Consider the following 20,094-nt stretch of genomic DNA (forward strand, 5'->3'; position numbering starts at 1 on the left):
CGCTCGGACCGCAGGCCATGGCACGCAGCGCGGGACAAGAAAGAGGAAGTTGGACTGGGCCGCCGCTGCGCGAGCAGCGCAAATAAACAGTTCGAACCTCGACGCTGTAAGAGCTGGTTCTTCCTCGCCTTAGCTCTGGCGAGAGATCTCAGAGCCAGACGAGATGGTTGCTCATCCAGAAACCTACGGGTCTTAGATCTTACCAAGGCCCCTTTGTATCTTTCGGTTCCCACCTGCTGAAGTTCTGCTTTTACGGCAGTGCTATTTTCTACATAGGCACCTGTGCTAATCCAGTCTAATTAATGTCGCTCAACCAAAGAACGGCCGAGCTCTCGAAGGTGACGTCTCTTCATAAACGCGATTCTTGCTGAGGGATTCAATATCAAAGTTCGTTGTTTTTCGTTTAAATAAGTCCCATTTTTCCAAAACTGAGAGATCACCGCGTGGTCATGTGCCCTTCAAGCAAGTAGATACAGCACATTTGAAGATTTAATCTGACTGCAGGCAGCTATACAGCCTCCACAACTCCCATCGAGGATGAAGTATGCGCTGATTGTACCTCCCTATCTGGAGAGACACCACGCAGTGATCACTGAATAATATGGGCCGCACCCAGCAACCAAAAACGCTGGATAACATGTCGGCTGAAAGGTAAATCCTGTCAAGCCCAGCACTACAGAGGCGCACTGAAACTGCGTTGAATGAATGTTATGCCCTTTATCTTGCCCAACATCCACCAGGTTGTATTCGCATGCCAATTCAGTAAGTAAAGCAGCATAAGGGTCATAACGCTTACTTAACACTGCTCGGTCTTCATCCCTACAAACACAATTTAAATCACCCAAAAGCATAATTTATACTATCCGTGCACAAATGGTCGACTAGTGACAAGAAGAAAAGCCTCCTATCACGCGGCTTTAGAGGGGCATAAGCACAAATACTATTTACCACTGTACACTCTAACTTGCGACGTCACCACAGATAAGCCGCGCACCATCATCTGCGCGGTACAAGACGGCAGAAATCCGCAGTGTGTTGGCAGGAATAGCATGCACCCACTTGATAATCCTCCCGAGTGACTAACGATTACATTGAATTCTGACAAAAAAGGCTCGACAGCAGCTTCAGTCTCCTCATCAGAGGACAGCTTGGTTTCCTGGATGACTGCCACACTCACACCCCGTTTGTTTAAAAGATGCTATAACTTATGTTGCCTTTGGCGGTTACGCAAACCGCTAATGTTAAGGATAGCAACCTGAAATCCTGCGACGCCCACCATTTTTGGTGCTTGTCTTATTGAAGGCCATCCTCTGTACTGGAATGGCCGGCCTGCAAATCGGCGGCCTGCAGGGTGGACATCGCCCTTCAATTTTGAGATGACCTTTCCCAATGCCACCACACCAAGTGCTTTCTGCTCATCGCCATCGAAACACACCTCATCATATGCAGGACGCTTCAAATGTGCGCTGTTGTCTATCACCTCTTCTGAGACAGCCATGGCTTGGGCCATGAGCCCGAGTGGACCACATCACTCGCAACCATTCTGACAGCCGACGTGGCACCGAGCACACTAGAAGCTGGCACTTCAGGTTACACACTGCTACACTCTGGCGGCGAAAGGGCATCACCGGCGAAGAAGGCATGTTGCACATTCACTGGCTGTTAGGCATCCACTGACTCTACAGAAGAGGTGTTCTGCTCTCATGATCGCTGGGTGACAGATGGCTTCTGAGCAGCAAGCACCGGACTCAAAGTAGCAGGCCCGGGCAGACCCCGTGTCCGGTGGCTTTGGGTCTGGAGACTGGGATACCTGTTTGTCCAGACATGTAGGCGGACACTTGCCGTTATTCGGTGCAGAAGCCTTTGGTCTATCTTCTGTTGGGAGCCCATGTTTCAGTTCAGGCGACACTTCCGCAACATTCGGCACATCCATAATGTGTTCTAACACCACTTCATCCTCATGCGTCCAGTTGCCCTGGCGTAACCTGTCAGCATAACTCATAACACTGTTGTCTCAGTGAGCACAAAGCATTGGCACTGGGTGCACCGAGGCGTACGACACTGACGCCGTACATGGCCCACACAGCTACAATGAAGATGCAGCGTAGGCCTTCCTGCGATCACAACTAAAATTTGTACCCCGAAAATGTTGAGTGTCTGAGGATTTGTACTTTCTGACACTCCGTCCTTAAGCATGAGTGAGATTTCACGGTTTGCTGCTTCCATGTGCTCCATTCCAGAGCATCGCCACTTCTCACGCTCGATAGTTGGTACAGTTCTAAAAGGCTCCACCTCTTCCACAATCCTCCGGTGCTCCATATAGCGCGGGAGTCAAAGAATCTTAAGCTTCCCGTTTTTGGTGTCTGGGTAAAACACGATACATTTTAGACCTCTGACGTGGAACCCTGCTTTGTCAATAAGCTTCTGTTTTGAGGAACTGCTCTCGCAGGTAACCAATCGAACGTGGCTCATTTGCCACTGGCCAATGCACAGAATCACGTGGAGGTACACAGTCTGCGCGAGTGCGTCTTGGAAGACGAGAGCAGGGTATGGGTGACCCTTGAGGTCAGCATGCAGAAAGACGGTGCTGAGGAAAACATCGGTAAGTACTCGATGGAGGACAACTTTGAACGTGTCCGTGGCAACTTCAGGTGTCGGGAGACCTCGGTCAATGGCCGATGCGCTGTTTCCAGCTAGAAGCATTTCAACACACAGCCATTCAGAACGGCTTCCTCTTTCTCTCGATCGATCCGCCACGACCGCTCGACGTCTGAACAAGAATAAAGGCGCGTCCAGTGATTGTATGGGTTCCCTCGAAACGTATCTTCGAGTTCTGTACTGAGGCTTACATGTGTAATTATGCAAATTGCAGATGTCAGAATTAAGCGAGTACCATGCGTTTCTGGTAAATTGCCTTCGTGTATGGCGTGTAGTCGTATCGGCGTCATTCGGAACCCACTAAAATCCCCCTTCGCCATGCACGGCGCTGACCTAACTGATGACGCGCGCGTTGGCGACCTTCCTGTGTCGGAGTCATGGAGGAAGGAAAGATTAGAGTAGCGCCATTCGTTTCAGAACAGATGTGATGGAACCGAAGCCGTCTACAAGTGCTAGTGTGGAGCAGGGTCTGTGTTGTGTTCAGAGGCCTCCTAAGGATTTCAAGCCATTTGTCCAACGAGCAAAGTGATGGCGTTCCTTCAACTCTCCTGCAGCGCTGCAAAACGCTGTCGCGTTCCGCTTTTAAAGGAGAAGCTTAAGCGTCCTCCAATTTTTTTTTCCTTAAAACTTAACTTCCACTGAGCGAAACAGGAGTGTTTTTGGCCGCGTGCACCGAGCCTTGGTCGACGCTAACTAGGTGCGCGTTCTTTAACTGTCAAACACCGCGATATTCACACCGGCTGCGAGACGGTGAGCCGTCCGTCACAGCAGGATCACCAGCGGCGGTTTGGGGACGTCAGCTCTCAGTGGGGTTTGCCTATCTGCTGCGACGGTATGAATTCGCCGCTCGGTAGGTTTAGTGCGGTAGCATTTAGGTTGCCCATGTGCAGGATTCTTGGACGTCGAGTTGAATTGCTAAGCAATTGTGGAACATTGTGATATACCGTTATGGAAATATTAGTGTTGCGGCCCATTATCTCTGATGCGTAGCATGATCTTTGCTTTAAAGTTTGTACATCCTTTGCATCGAGTGCAGACTGCCATAGAAAAACAAAATGGAACGTTTGGGATCATAACAATAGTGTTATTAGGAAGATAATGCGCGCCTGCTGTCAGGAGATCGCAGGATATCCTTGTTGTAGTAGAACATTACGACATATGAAGCAACTGCGTTACTACACAATTTTCCAGAATATCTAAGTATGGTCTGAATAAAATTCTCAGGTTACTCTTTCACGAAATTTCTTGACTGGTCGAGAGGTACACGACGGCTTTACCTTGAGCCTTGAGCAATTATATGGAACCACCAACTTTTAAACCATCAGGGCCCCCAGAATTCAAAATTATAAAGCTGGTGCACCTCGAAATTTCTAAAGGGCCCCCTAAAATGTTTAGAATTAGGTACACCATAAAAAAAGCAAAGGTGGGCATTAGTAGGGGGATTAAGGTATATTACTTGGACGAAATAGTAAAATCCCAAATGATTATCCATTGGAAGGTGCTACAACATACAAGAAGGTGACTCATATATGCCGTATAAAGGCAATGAACCACTTCCAAGTGGAGGTTTGTCGCGAAAAACACGAGAACATTTTACATTGTAGACGCCTACACCATACGAGCGAAACTAAACGCTATCGCAATTTCTTCTTTATAGACGTGATTAAGAGGGCCTCCAGGAATTTTTCCCACTTATCAGCGCACAGAACCCAACGACGCACATACATGGCCCTATATGGACGAAAAATGTTTGCGACGCTTTGCTGCCTGGCCTGGAGAGGAATTGCTTTGAAATTAGCTCGGCCACTTGCTGTATTCGTTGACTACACAGGCGTCAGAGCAAGGCAGGATCAGCTGCTGCAATATACAGGTTGTGACACCCGCTGGCGTTTTCCCTTCACGTCACGGCGCTCCCGAAAGGCATCCGGCTTGAATGCAGCTCCAAACACTTCGTCAAGGCATCCTCTAAACATTCGTCACAAACTGCACAACATACACGTAGAGGATCTGTCACGCCAGCAGTCGAGGCAACGGGGCATAGCGAAGCAATGTCCGTCATTCTGACAAACGTGTATCACCGTGCAGCAATTTCACCTCGAAGGGGTCACCTGCAATTTGTGGGCGTTTTTATCCCAAATTTTAGGGTATTAGGAGGCATGGTTTTTGCTTCATTATAAATTCGTAATCGGCTGTATACACTTGGGCAGATTCAAGTGACATACGCATATGTGTGCGGAGAGCAAGTCAGCGGTTATCTGATCAAAGCAACAAGATGATAGCAAGATAGAATCGAGGGCTCTTCCAAGTTGTAATACGTTTAATGTTGGCGACGTTCGATCGTAGTAGCTTGGGTCCAACGGTTGGTGAAAGACTGTACAATGATTTCGATGTACTGAAATTACTGCAATTATCTACCGGATGAAGGCAACATTGAAAGAAATGGCAAACCGGGGGTTTAGTATCGTCGCAAAATATACAGCTATCATATGCGAACAATCTAATAGAATGTGAGGCCAATTTAAATCGATCGTCTCGCTTACTCATACATCTGTCAATAGAATCTGTAAGCTTACTATCGAAGGAGTCTATCGTAAACATTTTAAATTATTTTAAAGTGTTGGTTTATGTCACGAGAAGCATGATTTCATGTTACTTCACCTGACAGACTGACAAAATCTGCTCAGATTGTAACTTTGTTCTTAAAGAAAAATTTATGCCGATGTTTAATAAATCACACAAAATTATACTGGCAACCATTGCTGAATGGTTTGTTGCAACAAATTCAGCTTAAATAGAGTTGTTATGACCGCTTCGCTGTTATATTTATTCTGTATATTTTTACTTTCCTCGCATCACCTCTTCAAACAGCACTCACACAACACTCCCATATTGTGATTTCAAACGCATATTTTGTTAGGACGGCTGTTACGCTTCAAATTGGAGGAGAGTAGCGCCTTGCGTGCTTAAGCTGTCGTAGTCTCTGCTCGGCAAGCACAGCTCGCATACTAATAAGCATTTTCTGGATTAAGGAATCTAACCTAATAAGAATGCCGGTATTTTGCCGCCTCGCGTACAAGAGAACTGGGGCTCGAATCTCGGAGGCGCGCAATTATGCTCCAGATATTAAAAAAATATCCGTGGGTGGATGGACTTGCCTAACCGGGCCTGGGTTGCAGCCTTATCTCAGTGCCCAGAAACGACAAATCACGACCTCACCAGAACAAGATTTGGCCACCCTGATGAAGCATGTGGCCGCAATTTACTATATGAATACAATTACCACCGGCCTCCAGAACCTAGCGCCTGCAGAGCAACTGGCCAAGGTGGTGTTCAGATGTCTGACGCAACGGGGTTGATAAATGTCTAGCATCGGACAGGCATCCATGGAAAATTGAACCCGGCTACATTTAGCCTTAAACCATTATCCAGTGAGGCTAGTCTTGCAGCGCAGTTCGACGAGCTAGGAGGCATAAAAATGGGATACCATAGGGCTTAGTGAGGTTAGGAAAACAGATAAGGCGAATGCAGTACTGAAGGGCGGGCACCTACAAGGCTGTCATGGATTAGTGTGCAGACGAGCACTAGGCACGGGATTAGTCAGAAATGAGGATATAACTGGCAACAGAGAGGTAATATGCAATAATATCGAGAAGGTGGCAACCATCGTAATTAAGCTGACAGGCAGTACAAACTAAAGCTTGTAAAGCACTACGCGCCAGCATCTAGCCTCTATAACCAGATCGTCGAAAGCTTCTATGTAGACGAGGAATGGTCACTGAGCTAAAAAACAACACAGTTTATTGTACCGATCGGCGACTTAAATTGCAGGGTAGGCAAGAAGTAGGCAATACACAATGCAGTGGCTGACTACGGCATTGACTGTAGGAATAGCACCAGGAAGTTTGTAGCAGAGTTTGTCATAGAATAATTTTCGGACAATGACTAACTTCTTTTGCAAAGAGAATACAGGAAGATGACGTGAAATAACCCCAAAGGTGACAGTAAAAGTGAAATACACTTCAAAATGCATGCTCGGCCTGGCAGAGTGCACGAAGTGGAGGCCCTGGAAATGGTGCGTTGCAGCGAACATTTAAAGGTAAGGTGTCGACTATGCGTTGACCTCAAGAGGGAACGAAAGAAACTGTCAAAGTAGAACTAGTGAGTCGGAAGCACATCAACGAGTTGAGATAAGAGGGAAGTAAAGGAATTTAGGATATCCCTGCAAACACATATTCGCCTCTAACTGGGGACGACTACTTTATTGTCCAAGTAATGATAAACTCACAGCTATTATTACGGAGTGCGCAGCAGTAGGCGGTAGGATGGCTCGACACGATGCCCGCAGGCTATCTCAGGAGGAGAAAGATCTGTTTAAGAAATGCCAAGCCATGAAATCGTCTAACTCTAGAAACCGAAATGAACTGGCAGAGTTATCAAGGCTAATGAATAAGCGCAAGGTAGCCGACTTAGGCAAGTTTCGCATGGAAAGAATAGAGAACGCTATAAAAATTGGGGTATCTTAAATGCGGTGAAGAGGAAACAATGCTCAGGAAGAACTGAGATGTATGCATTAAGAGACAAAGAGGGCAGTGTCATTAGCAAAATTCATCACATATTTAAAGTAGGCGGGGGCTTCTACACCTAATCTATAGAACAACTAAAGTAATCAGGCAAGTACGTGAGATTCTGTAAGAGAACAGCGCAAAAAACATAGGACTAAGGAAGACAGATAGACTCGAGCGCTGCTGTCATGTCAAGTGCGTGAGATGCAGTAGCGGACGTTAATAAGACATGGAAGAAGTAAAAACGGCTTTAGAAGCAATGCAGAGGGGGAAAGCAGATAGTGAGGATAAAGTAACAGCAGATATTTTGAGGAATGGAGAGGAGATAGTGCTAAAGAAACTACCCTTCCTGCAATACCCGCCGCCTTACGACCTCGATTGTTCCAGAAGCTTGGCTAACCCGCCGCGATGGCTAAGTAGTTACCCGTGCTCGGCTGCCGAGCCGAAGGGTGCGGATTCGATCCCGGCATGCACTTCAGCAGTGAATGAATATAGAGAGGCACGTGGAACACTTGGCGCATCATTCTGGTGCATTTTGCGCGTTACCGACAGCGGCTCTTCTTGTCTAATGGCACCACATAATATCCACTTCTTTGTCTGGAGTGGAACCAGTGGCCTCCAACTGGGCCTGGCCCCTTTCGAAGAATCATCTTCTTGGTCTACAGACCTTGTACTAGATATCTTATAACAAGCAAATGTTCAAGTTTTCCCTCATTGCCATGCTCCACATAGAGCCTCGAAGCAGCGACGCGTAGGGTTGCGAGCAAACTGCTATCATTTCTTACCGTCAATGCATGGCTGTCATTCACTAATAAAACGATCAATAAAGTCAGCGCCTCGCATATGCATGCTAAATTTGAATTAAGTTCGGTAGTGGCATTTTCACTGTTTTCGCTCATTCTGGCTGTAGCGGATGGCTGTTGCTCTGGCTAAATTACGCCATAGATCGTGGCAACGCACACGCACTTGTGGTTCCACTTAACAGCAATTATGTCATCATCACACATGCCGTCAAAAGATCTTCGTTTCCATTTGGAGAGTTCATTAAAACCACCTAAGGAGCTCCCCGTCAGTTTTCTCTGATTGTTCCGGTGGCCCGAAATCCTCGCATTTTCGTCTCTTGCAGCCGGAAGTATAGATGAAAAAGATGTCCATGAAAACTGTGTGGCCTGCTGGCGCCTCTACATGGTTAAGTGCAGCGTGCGTTCATTACTACGCGCGTTAGGAGAGGCTCTTCACGTTTGCCTTTTCAGCTTTTCTGCTGTAGATGACACATTGAAATGGGTAAACTGATGCGATAATCCACAGGTTGTAGCCAAAGCGTATTGGCTTTCCCGTTATGAACAGTTTGCAGCTGTGTCGACAAAAATATGGCGCGATTTGTTTAGCGACACTCAGAATAGTTGAGAAAATTCCAGACTGATGGAGCAAAGTACTGACTATCCTTAAAAGAGGCCAAAACTCCGACATTTTGTAAACCTTTTTAAGCATTATACTATCGGCGCACAATGGTACGTCTTAATTTCCTGGAGCTTCGAGCGACTCAGTGCACCTGGCACAAGCTAACAGAGAGATGATCATCTTTTTACCTGCAAATGTGTGTACAAGGAAGATTTTGGCATCCATTGATGAACAAATGTGCTATAAATATGAAAGGCTCTTCTATTAATTCGAAGAGAAAATCACTCTTCTGTCGCCCATACGGGTTTGATTTTTTATTAATAAGGTCAATAATTTCCTTCATGAAGAAGCGAGTGAAAAGCTCAAACGGGTTTGCGTCGACTGATTCCGCTTGCGTCACCCGCAAGGGCTGAGCCTGTTTCCAACCCTTTCAGCTCCTCCCTGTAATACTGCGGATGTATTGAAATACCGTTAGGGTGCTGTTTTTGCGTTTGAATATAAGAATTCATTCTCATCAGGTTCATTTCTCTCTCTAACAGAGGTATATCAGGAGAATAAGCTGAGCATAGCAAAAAAAAACAGATGTATGCGCTGAGAGACAGAGGGAAACATCATTAGCAACATGTATAAGAAAGCCGAAGTAACCGGAGAGCTCTACAAAAATATACGCAGTAGCCAGTACAGTATGGACGTTAAGAGAGAGCCAGTAGCGCACAGCAATGCGACATCGCATTACTGAGGAAATTGAAAGTAAAGAAAGCCTTAGTGGAATGCAAAAGGTAAGCAGCTCGTGAGGATCAGGTGACAGTAGATCTGTTGAAGAGCGGTGGGGAGATTGCGCCAAAGAAACAAGCCGCCCTGTATACGCAATGCCTTATGATCTCGACCGTACCAGAAGCTTGGAAGAACGCAATCATTACTTTAATTCAAAAGAAAGGAGAATGGAAAGACTTGAAAAAATACAGACCTGTCATATTACTGTCCGTTCCCTACAAGTAATTTGCTAAGGTAATCGCTAGTAGTCAGGACAACCTACTGGCAGGTGTTCGTAAAGAACATTCACCAAAAGACAATACTCAGACTATCAATTATGTTATAGATAAATGCGCAGTATGTAACCAGCCCCTATATAGAGCCTTCGAAGATATCGAGAAAGCCTTTGTCTCAGTCGTAAACTCAGCAGTCATGCGGGCATTGCGGAACCAGGCTGTGAATGAGCCTAATGCAAAAATACAGAAAGATATCAGTAAAGGCCGCAGAGCCTCCATTGCCCTCCATAGTTCTATGTACAAATGTTAGCACAAAAAAGAGACAATCACAAGGAAGGTGGACAAGACAACGCGCTACTGACAACTTGTCCACGTTGTCCTGTCTTGTCCACCTTTCTTGTGATTGTCTCCTATTTTTGCGCTAACATTTGTACATAGAACTATGAAACAACTAGCCCCGCAACAAGTGTTACTTGAGTCCTCAATAGTCCTCCACATAGTCAACAAAGAAATTCCATTAAGCAAGGGCGTCATGGATGGAGGCACAATCTCGGCAATGCTATTCACCGCTTCTTAAAGTGGGTATTCACAATCTTGAATCAGAAACAGCCTGAGATAGGAATGAACGGAGAAATTCAAACTCTTGTCCCAGAGTCTCCAAAGGGAAAAGCAGTTTAAAATTGGGAGCGGGGCACTCAAAGTGGTAAGGGAATGCGTTTACGTATGGCAGGCAGTGACCGAGAATCCAGATCACTAGAATCAAAGGCCTGTAAGAATAAGAATGGGGTGAAACGTATTTGGTAGGTTCTCTGTGACTGTGAGTGGCAGTTGAGCAACATCCCTCTAAAGCAGTGTTTGTAACGGCTGTATCTTACAGATACTTACCTATGCAGAAAAACGTGAAGGCTAAAAAATGGGTTAACTAAAACTGAGGACAACGCAGCGAGCTATGGAAAGAAAAATGATATGTGTTATGTTAAGAGACACGAAGAGAGCAGAGTGGGTCAATGAACAAACGCGAGTTAATGATATCATTCTCGAAATCACTAACAAGAAATTGGCTTTGGCAGGGCATGTAACGCAAAGATAAAATACGCGATGCTCATTAAGGGTACGGGGCTAGCTAGGCTGTAGGGGAGGTACAGTAGCAGGGCGGGACAGAAACTTAGGTGGGCGGATGAGATAAAGAAGTTTGCGGGGATGAGTTCGCCGCGACTGGAAGAGCACAATGTAATTTGAAGGGGTATAGGAGAAGCCTTTTTTTGTTTTGCAGTGGACATAATAATAATTGGTTTTTGGGGGCAGTGGACATTGTCAGACTGATGATTATGGTGACTGTACAAATAACGGTTGTTTAAAAATAACAGCCAAATATACCTCAAACCGATACCCTTATGTAGCTACACATGCAGGTGAACACGCGACTAAGGCTGCCAAGCGTGTCAGCAAGCCAGAAGTAGAGCCGGCGAGCACTACGGCGCATAAAGCAGAGAAAGTAGCGAGAGACGTTGAGTCCGCATTCTAGTGCGACAAAGAGAAACGCCTGAACACGGCGGCACTAAAGCGCAAGTGGGGATTCACATCGAGCGTTGCCGATTGGGCACAGAAGTGGAATACGCGGGTAGTCCCTCAACCTGCGGAAGCAGCCAGAGCGAGCAAACGCGTTGTCGACCTGAAATAAATGAAGCAGGTGAATACGTCGACGCGTACAGTATGCAAATGATCTAGCCGATACATGAGTGATTTTACCACCACTTATAGGCGACCATGGGATGCTCTACGCCACATTCTTCATAACCTTTTGATTATTACACCTACTCTGGACAGCGATATGGTATACAATGAGGTTAGTGAAAAGCCGAAATAGCGTTAACTGTAAGCAAAATCAAGATTATCCAAACAGGACGCGGATTCTAGTTCTGTTCGATGGAATGTAGAGGCAGTAGATGACATTTCTTCAAAAGATTTACTGTCTGATGGATGCTGTGTAGAGGCAGTCTACAAGCCATGTCCATTTATGATTCCAATTTCCCCGCACCGTGCAGAAAGATTGAGGTATATCGTGGTGTACAAGACTGTATGGCCTTGGTGTGCGCAGCCCATGAGGATAACAAAAGTTATCTCTAGTACGCGGCCTCTGACCAAAATGTCCGCGCTACCTTTTCTCTAACGCAGGTATTCGATACCTTCAAGTTTGCGGTAGCCATCTCGGACTCGGACAACGACACAATATTCGAGTGCATGTCAGCGAATCGAACAGCAATTGATCCAGTGGAAAAGACAGCTACATACGTGTTCATGTTTCCAAACACTGGGTATGTACTTTTTCGTGTTAAAAAATATTTCTTTTTTAGTTTCGCCTCCATGTCAGCAAGAACGCATTTTTTTAGCATACATGGCAAGCGCATACGCAGGATGCATTCTGTAGAAAATCAGCCTGAAAAAAAAAAGAAATGTATCACACTTACGAGGAAAAAAATTACTTAGAAAAAGTGCTTTCTCTGTCCCATGGCTCGCTCTCAAGGTAGAGACAAAGCAATTGTTTAATAATATGCCAGTACTATTGGTGATTCTAGCGCCCCCATTATCTTCTGTACACATTAACGAGGAGAAGAAATGAAATTTAAGCCAGGAGCTTAAATATAATTCCGCTTGCGCACGCCAAGAAAACAAGCGCAGATGTCATAAAACCAGGCATTCCGAGGGTTTTTTGTTACGGGGCCTATTAAGGTAATGAGGAAAATTTGGGTTATTTCCTCGCGAACGCACACCAGTATTTACCTGAGGAAAATCGTTTCGGCTTGGACAGTGTGCTGGAGAAATATCTGTGATTACGCTCTATATATGCGGAGAGTATTGGCGCTGTTTAGATATCAGATGCAAATTAGTGCGGCAATGCACTTTTGGTCACTTGACCAAGGGAGAAATGAGAGAGAATTCCGTAAAACATGCTTCACGCGTAATACCCGATCAGTCCGTGATTGAGCATGTCTGTTTAAGCTTCACTGAGGCATCAGCGTTGCTTAATTTCATCAGGACGGTTTTTACCAAAATTTCCGTGAACTTCGGAAGATTCTCAACACTGTGATTGTCTTCCTATATAACAGTGCTTGTTTTCGCACACTGGGCATTTTTGATATGTGAGTACTATATAAATACGTGTTCTCTTTGAATCCAGATGAGTTTTTTTCATGAAAAACCGCTCCTGCTCTTTTATCATATACTCTAGAACTTCCCTCTAAGTGCCAACTTAATACTAGCTTCTTCATTAACATGCTTACAAATTATTCAAAAAATAAAAATACTACAATACCTAAACTGCTTTTAAATTTTGCAACAGCCACAAAAGATTTGGATGTGCGTATAGGGGCTGAGAGAATGCAGCGATGGCGTAGAGGTAGAACATCCGCCTCGCGTGCAAGAGGACCGGGGTTCAAATCCTGGTGCCGCGCAATTCTCCACCGGGTTTAAAAAAAAAAATCCGCGTGTCGATGGAATTGCATAACCAGGCCTGGAGTGCGGCCTTATCTCGGTGACCAGAACCGACAACGCACTCTCTCACCAGAGCAGGATTTGGCCACCCTGGTGTAGTACTTGGCCACAACCTTCTATGATCAAACCAATTAACCCTCGGCCCTCAGTCCACAGCGGCTGCAGAGCAACTGACCACGGCGGCGGTCAGACCTGTGACGTAGCGGAGGGTGCTAAGAATCTCTGGCTCCGGACAGGCCGCCATTGGAATCTGAACCTGGCAACGTTTAACGCTAGAACTTTAGCTAGTGAGGCTAGCCTAGCAGTGCTGTTCGAGGAACTAGTGGGAATTAAATGGGATGTGATAGGGCTTAGCGAAGTTAGGAGGACAGGTGAGGCGTATACAGTACTAAAGGACGGACACATACTGTGCTATCGCGGGTTAGAGGGTAGACGAGAACTAGGTGTGGGTGTCCTCATTAATAAGGGTATAGCTGGCAACGTAGAGGAGTTCTACAGTATTAACGAGAGGGTAGCAGCTATAGTAATTAGGCTGAATAGGAGGTACAAGCTGAAAGTGGTGCAGGCCTACGCAACCACATCCAGCCATGAAGACCAGACCGTTGAAAGCTTCTATGAGGACGTAGAATCAGCAATGAATAGATTAAAATCGCAGTACAGTGTACTGATGGGCGACTTCAATGCGAAGGTGGGCAAGAAGCAGGCTGACGACCACGCGGTAGGTGACTATGGGATAGGCTCTAGAAATAGCAGGGGAGAGTTATTAGTCGAATTCGCGGATATAAATAATTTACGGATCATGAATACCTTCTTCCGCAAACGAGAAAACAGGAAGTGGACCTGGAAGAGCCCCAATGGTGAGATTAAAAATGAAATAGACTTCATACTATGCGCTAAACCTGGCATCATTCAGGATGTGGCCGTCCTCGGAAGGGTGCGTTGCAGCGACCATAGAATGGTAAGGTCTAGAATTAGCCTAGACTTGAAGAGGGAACGGAAGAAGCTAGCGAAGAAGACCATTAACGAGTTAGCCGTAAGAGGGAAAGCACAGGAGTTTAGGATAGCGCTGCAAAACAGATACTCGGCTTTAAGTGAGGAAGATGATCTTGATGTTCATTCAATGCACGATAACCTGACATCAATAATTACGGAGTGCGCAGTAGAAGTAGGCGGTAGGACATTTCGAAAAGATACCGGGAAGCTATCTCAGGTGACGAAAGATCTGATTAAGAAGCGCCAAAACATGAAGGCCTCTAACACTACCGATAGAATAGAACTAACGGAGCTATCAAAGTTAATAAATAAGCGCAAGGTAGCCGACATAAGAAAGTTTAATATGGAGAGAATCGAGCATGCTCTAAAGAACGGAGGTAGCCTAAAAACAGTGAAGAGGAAACTAGGCATAGGTAAAAACCAGATGTATGCATTAAGAGACAAGCAGGGCAATGTCATTAGCAATATGGATAAGATAGTTAACGTAGCCGAAGAGTTCTACACAGACCTGTACAGTAGCCAATGTAATCAGAACGCTAATGAGAAAGACAGCAGTGCACAGCAATGCGTCATCCCGCCAGTAACGAAAGATGAAGTAAAGAAAGCCTTAGAAGCAATGAAAAGGGGAAAAGCAGCTGGGGAGGATCAGGTAACAGCAGATCTGTTGAAGGATGGAGGGGACATCGTGCTAGAAAAACTAGCCACCCTGCATACGCAATGCCTTATGACCTCGACTGTACCAGAAGCTTGGAAGAATGCAAACATTATCTTAATTCATAAGAAGGGAGACGCCAAGGACTTGAAAAATTACAGGCCGATCAGCTTACTATCCGTTGCCTACAAAGTATTTACTAAGGTAGTCGCTAATAGAGTCAGGGCAACGTTAGACTTTAATCAACCAAATGATCAGGCAGGCTTTCGTAAAGGATATTCTACAATAGATCATATTCACACCATCAATCAGGTGATAGAGAAATGCGCAGAATATAACCAACCTCTATATATAGCTTTCATTGATTACGAGAAAGCATTCGACTCAGTGGAAACCTCAGCAGTCATACAGGCATTGCGTAATCAGGGGGTAGAAGAGCCTTATGTCAAAATACTGGAAGATATATATAGCAACTGCACAGCTACTATAGTCCTCCATAAAGTCAGCAATAAAATTCCAATAAGGAAGGGCGTCAGGCAAGGAGACACGATCTCGCCGATGCTGTTCACCGCATGTTTGCAGGAGGTATTTCGAGGCCTGAATTGGGAACAGTTGGGAATAAGAATAAATGGAGAATACCTAAATAATCTGAGATTTGCTGATGACATTGCCTTGCTGAGTCACTCAGGAGGTGAACTGCAAATCATGATCAACGAGTTAGACAGGCAGAGCAGATCGATGGGTCTAAAAATTAACATGCAGAAAACCAAAGTAATGTTCAACAGCCTAGCAAGGGAACAACAGTTCACAATTGGCAGCGAGAGCCTAGAAATTGTGCCGGAATACGTCTACTTAGGGCAGGTAGTGACAGCTGATCCGGATCATGAGAGGGAGATAACTACAAGGATAAGAATGGGGTGGAGCGCATATGGCAAATTCTCGCAGATCATGAGTGGCAGTTTACCAATTTCCCTCAAGAGGAAAGTGTACAACAGCATAATCTTACCGGTACTCACCTACGGGGCAGAAACGTGGAGGCTAACGAAAAGAGTTCAGCTTAAGTTAAGGACAACGCAGCGAGCCATGGAAAGAAAAATGATAGGTGTAACGTTAAGAGATCGGAAGCGGGCAGAGTGGGTGAGGGAACAAACACGGGTTAATGACATCCTAGTCGAAATCAAGAGAAAGAAATGGGCTTGGGCAGGGCATGTAATGCGAAGGCAAGATAACCGCTGGTCTTTAAGGGTAACGGAGTGGGTTCCAAGAGAAAGTAAGCGTAGCAGGGGGCGGCAGAAGGTTAGATGGGCGGATGAGATTAAGAAGTTTGCAGGCAAAGGGTGGATGCAGCTGGCAAAGGATAGGGTAAATTGGAGAGACATGGGAGAGGCCTTTGCCCTGCAGTGGGTGTAGTAGGGCTGATGATGATGATGATGATGATAGGGGCTGAGATAGAAATATTCTTATAATGATTAGGAATACATTCAAAATAGCCCATGCCTTGTAGGTTAGAAAAGATGTGAATGATTGTGACAATGAATAACAACGAAAGGTTCTTCGTTGGTCCCAGAATTGCCAATTAGGGAGGCTGTTAATTCAGGTACCCCAAGAAGCTCCAGGATTTTTCAGTGTTTCAGGTATGGCAAAGTCTAATGGCGTGCCTTAACTACCCAAAGTGCACCTACTTGGGTAAATGTTAGGTCATGCAATACTGCGGTTGATTGCGCGAACGTGCTGCGTTAATACGCATGATATTTAGTCACCTAAATGTCGTTGTTCTCGAGAAAGGCTCTTGCGCTTTAGTGTAATATGCTATAACACCTCCCTCGAAGTTCCCTAAGGCGTTTCATTATTACGAGAGTATTGGGGCCTCTTACTTGAACATCCCGACCTCTTTACGTTTTTTGCAGTCATCATGTCCTTGAAACAGCGCGCTCTGGAGAAAATGCGATCACACAGGGGAGAGTCACAAGTTCTAGCCTTGCTGCGGAAGTTCATACTTCCATAGCTCAAGGCTAATAGCCTAATTTCTAGCTGCGCTCGAAAAATTTTCATATTTTCAGCCCTCTCTCTACGTTTAGCTAGCTGCGGAAACTTTACTCTGTACAATTTTCTTAGCGTGTCACTCCGACTGAGCCTTTAACATACACGACGGAGTTTTAATTCCTTTAATATTTATCCAAAATTGCAGTGCACTACGGTTTTCTTATTCTTCCGTGCCTACATGTTCCTAAACAAATCAACTTTATTCTCGGAGTTTCAAAAAAGATATCGTAAAATCGTCTTTGCTTTCTATTGCAAGCTCGTGTCGTGTGCTTCTCTATAAATATGTTACAACTATAACTTCTCTTTCGCACAACCCGTGGCACTTTCGTTAGTATGATTTCCAGAATATCTTCTAGGTTTAATTTTCTTTCCCAAAAGGTGAGTACTGGTGCACTCGGTGAAGATGAACTTTCTTTATGAATTAGACAGGTTAGCCAATGGTCGAATTCTCTCTCTTAATGTAGTGTTACCTCCTCAATTTGAACAATGTATGAGCACTTCTTGCTATCTATCGCGAACTTTAACGCTGTGTACTAATTTAGAACACTTTTTCTCGCCGTAATTAACGTGCTGAAAGAGGAAGAGAATAATGTCAGCCAATGAAACCTTCAGTGTTCCTGCGGTATTTATTGTTCTTTTGTGCAGCTAACTTTTCCAGATGAAAAACTCTTCGCACTTTTTCCCCCAGTATGAAGCGCATTGCTTACAACGAATTCATGGTGGATATTCTCATGATAACGCCGAAAGCTAAGGCACACTGCCCCAAAGATACAGTCACCAGTAGAATAGAAACCGTTTTACTGTGCTAAATGTACAGCATTCGGGAAATACAGGGAGCAGTTGATGTTTAGGTATGTTTTTTACTCAGCGATAGAAGTATTAACGCGGCGGGTTGTCTCTTAACAGCCGTGCCATAAGTAAAATCACATAAACATTTGCTAACCCGACTTCAAAAGCAGGTTTATGAATAGCATTGCAATATTCTTGATCGTAGCAGCCAGCAAACTTAAATTCACATTGCAGCTTAATAAAAGAACAGTACCCGTTGAATATCCTCACTTTCCATTCAGGCCGATCATACACTTACATATCTCAGAAAACCGCTCAGCACAAAAAAGTCTGTTTTACAATTCTGCAGCCGTGTACAGAAAAAAATTGCAATCCTGGAACTTACACCTTTCGAAGCGGCTGAGGCTTTAAACACGTTTTCTAGAAAAAGTTGTTAGGCTATACCCTGTCCTATGCACAATTTTGTTCAGTCCATGCTCATGTGGCATCCCGGACCGGACCACATATTTAAACATCTTGCTTTGAATTTGTGCAGGCAAGAGATTCCATTTCACGTGAAAGCTGGTGATATTCCTGGAACAATCACCTTTACAGTCGATGGAGGTAATGTATAGGTGGCTTCATCATGCTTATACTTTACAACTCGACGAGTGCTTGGGCTGCTGTAAGCCGCAGGTCGACAATTCTGCAGTGCGTTTTATATTCCTCAAATATTGCGACTTTCAGCAGGAGAAGGAAACTAAGACATACTCTGAAATGTTTGATTTTCTTGATAAAAGGCGGTACAGGTCTCGAATTCAAAACTAAAATTCTGTAGAAGGTGTATAGCTTTTTGCTGTTCCCGTATGCCTGCGCTTGCGTGGATGCCCCCCAATGGGTAACGTCTCCCTTATCCCAATTTTTTATCCCAAAAGATGCAACTCGTTATAAGAAAGGCGTAATACGTTTAAGGACAGCTATTAGATACAGTAATAAGATGTGTTTACTCATCGACATCGACCCAAGCGCAGCCATAGGGCTAAGAAGGAAAGATATTACCTATTAGACAGCCTCACCCTGATTTTGGATCAAGGGCCTTGCAGCATTGTGGCCCCTGATTGTGCCCTAACCTTCGTTTGTTGCTATACAGTTTTTCACGCTAAGCAGAGTGCATGGTTTCTTTTAGCGCTCCCGGACTTCGAGAACCCTAAGTCACCAGCCATTTTTGCTTAGCTCTACAACGCAGTCCGTTTCCACCACCGCCATGGGTCGTTATGGACCGCCACGGTCAGCCGCTGGTTTTCTCACGCTGGACAGCGCACTCAGCGCCTCCTACTGCTCTCTTTCTTTCACAACCCTCAGTGCTTGCCTCCTTTGCAGTGGCATCAAAAACTTTTCGCGCTGAAGTACGAATGTTTGGAGGATCACGAAGACGAGGATTTTAAGCGCATAGGGCGGGAGGCCAAAAATTCGAACACTAAAGCGATCGGCTGTGCCAAAGACCGAGGTGTCCAAGACATCCCACGAGGAAAATGCTCCGGGTGCACCATCGCAGGTTCGTGTCTCGCACGAGCCTACATAACTCCAATTTCAAATTCTGGCAGGAAAGAAGCTGGGGCGCAGTCGAGAGAACGTCTCGCATGCTTGTGCGGCGGACAAGCAGTGGGGTCTGCGTTGGGCTTGGAAACAAATTGTTGTCTTCCACTTGTGGAGCATACTAACCCCACATGATCCTTACTGTTCGGTGCATTTTGTCGCTTATTCGTTCTTTTTTTTCTTTTAATATACCCACCTACTCTTCTGTGAAAAAATTATTGGAAAAGAAAAACGCACGATGGCAGTTCCCGCAACTTGTCCGGTCCTCTTTTAACTTTCATATGTGGAACATTAAACATGGCATGGGGCACTTATTCATGCAGTGCCGTATGAATGCGTGTTTAAAAAACGCTTGCTTTCTTTTGAATCTTTTCTCTTCAAAGCTAGGCTATAGTGCACTGTTCATTCAAAAAGACACGAGGAAATTGGTGTTCCTCAATGTGAAGAGAATATCTTTTTTCGTAGAGCGCGATGCATGTGTCAGCGTCCTGTAAAGTGCTCTCCGAGGTAAGAAGATTGAATTCCCTATGATCGTGGGTCAGTCCACACCTTAGGAACCAGCCAAAAAAGAAAAGATAGAACTACGCAATGTACCACGTAATCACCACTGATTAACACGATTTCAGCGGTTGATTACCTCACGTTTCCGAAATATAAAGTCTGACGAAAACTCGTCTAATCGGGTAGAAGATCCATGCATGAAGAAAAAGGAACGCCGACCAAAAGGTTGTTGTTTAAAACGAAGACGTTTCGGCTTCCATACGGAAGCCTTGATCACTGGGCGGAAAGCCCAAAGCACAAAGCTTAAGTGCGTCGCAGTAATCGCCCCAAGCATCTTGCGCACGTAGGCGGGAGATTGCCTGCGTTGTGGTTAAGGGTTTTGTCTGTTGTTTGGATTATCAGGGATTCCAGATATCGACGTGACAGCCAATTCTTTTCT

At 45.2% G+C, this 20,094-nt stretch overlaps 1 protein-coding gene across 2 annotated transcripts in view; it reads left to right on the forward strand.

Annotated features, from left to right (window-relative positions):
- Positions 1 to 20,094, forward strand: part of LOC144096656 (uncharacterized) — a 56,652-nt gene that overhangs the window by 14,835 nt on the left and 21,723 nt on the right. For both annotated transcript variants that reach the window (XM_077629486.1, XM_077629487.1), the window contains exons 2-3: positions 11,786 to 11,925; positions 18,115 to 18,182. In XM_077629486.1, the coding sequence (XP_077485612.1) occupies positions 11,786 to 11,925; positions 18,115 to 18,182 (208 nt within the window). The remainder of the gene's footprint in view (positions 1 to 11,785; positions 11,926 to 18,114; positions 18,183 to 20,094) is intronic.

The sequence above is a fragment of the Amblyomma americanum genome, chromosome 7 (assembly GCF_052857255.1).
Source record: "Amblyomma americanum isolate KBUSLIRL-KWMA chromosome 7, ASM5285725v1, whole genome shotgun sequence".
NCBI lineage: Eukaryota > Metazoa > Arthropoda > Arachnida > Ixodida > Ixodidae > Amblyomma > Amblyomma americanum.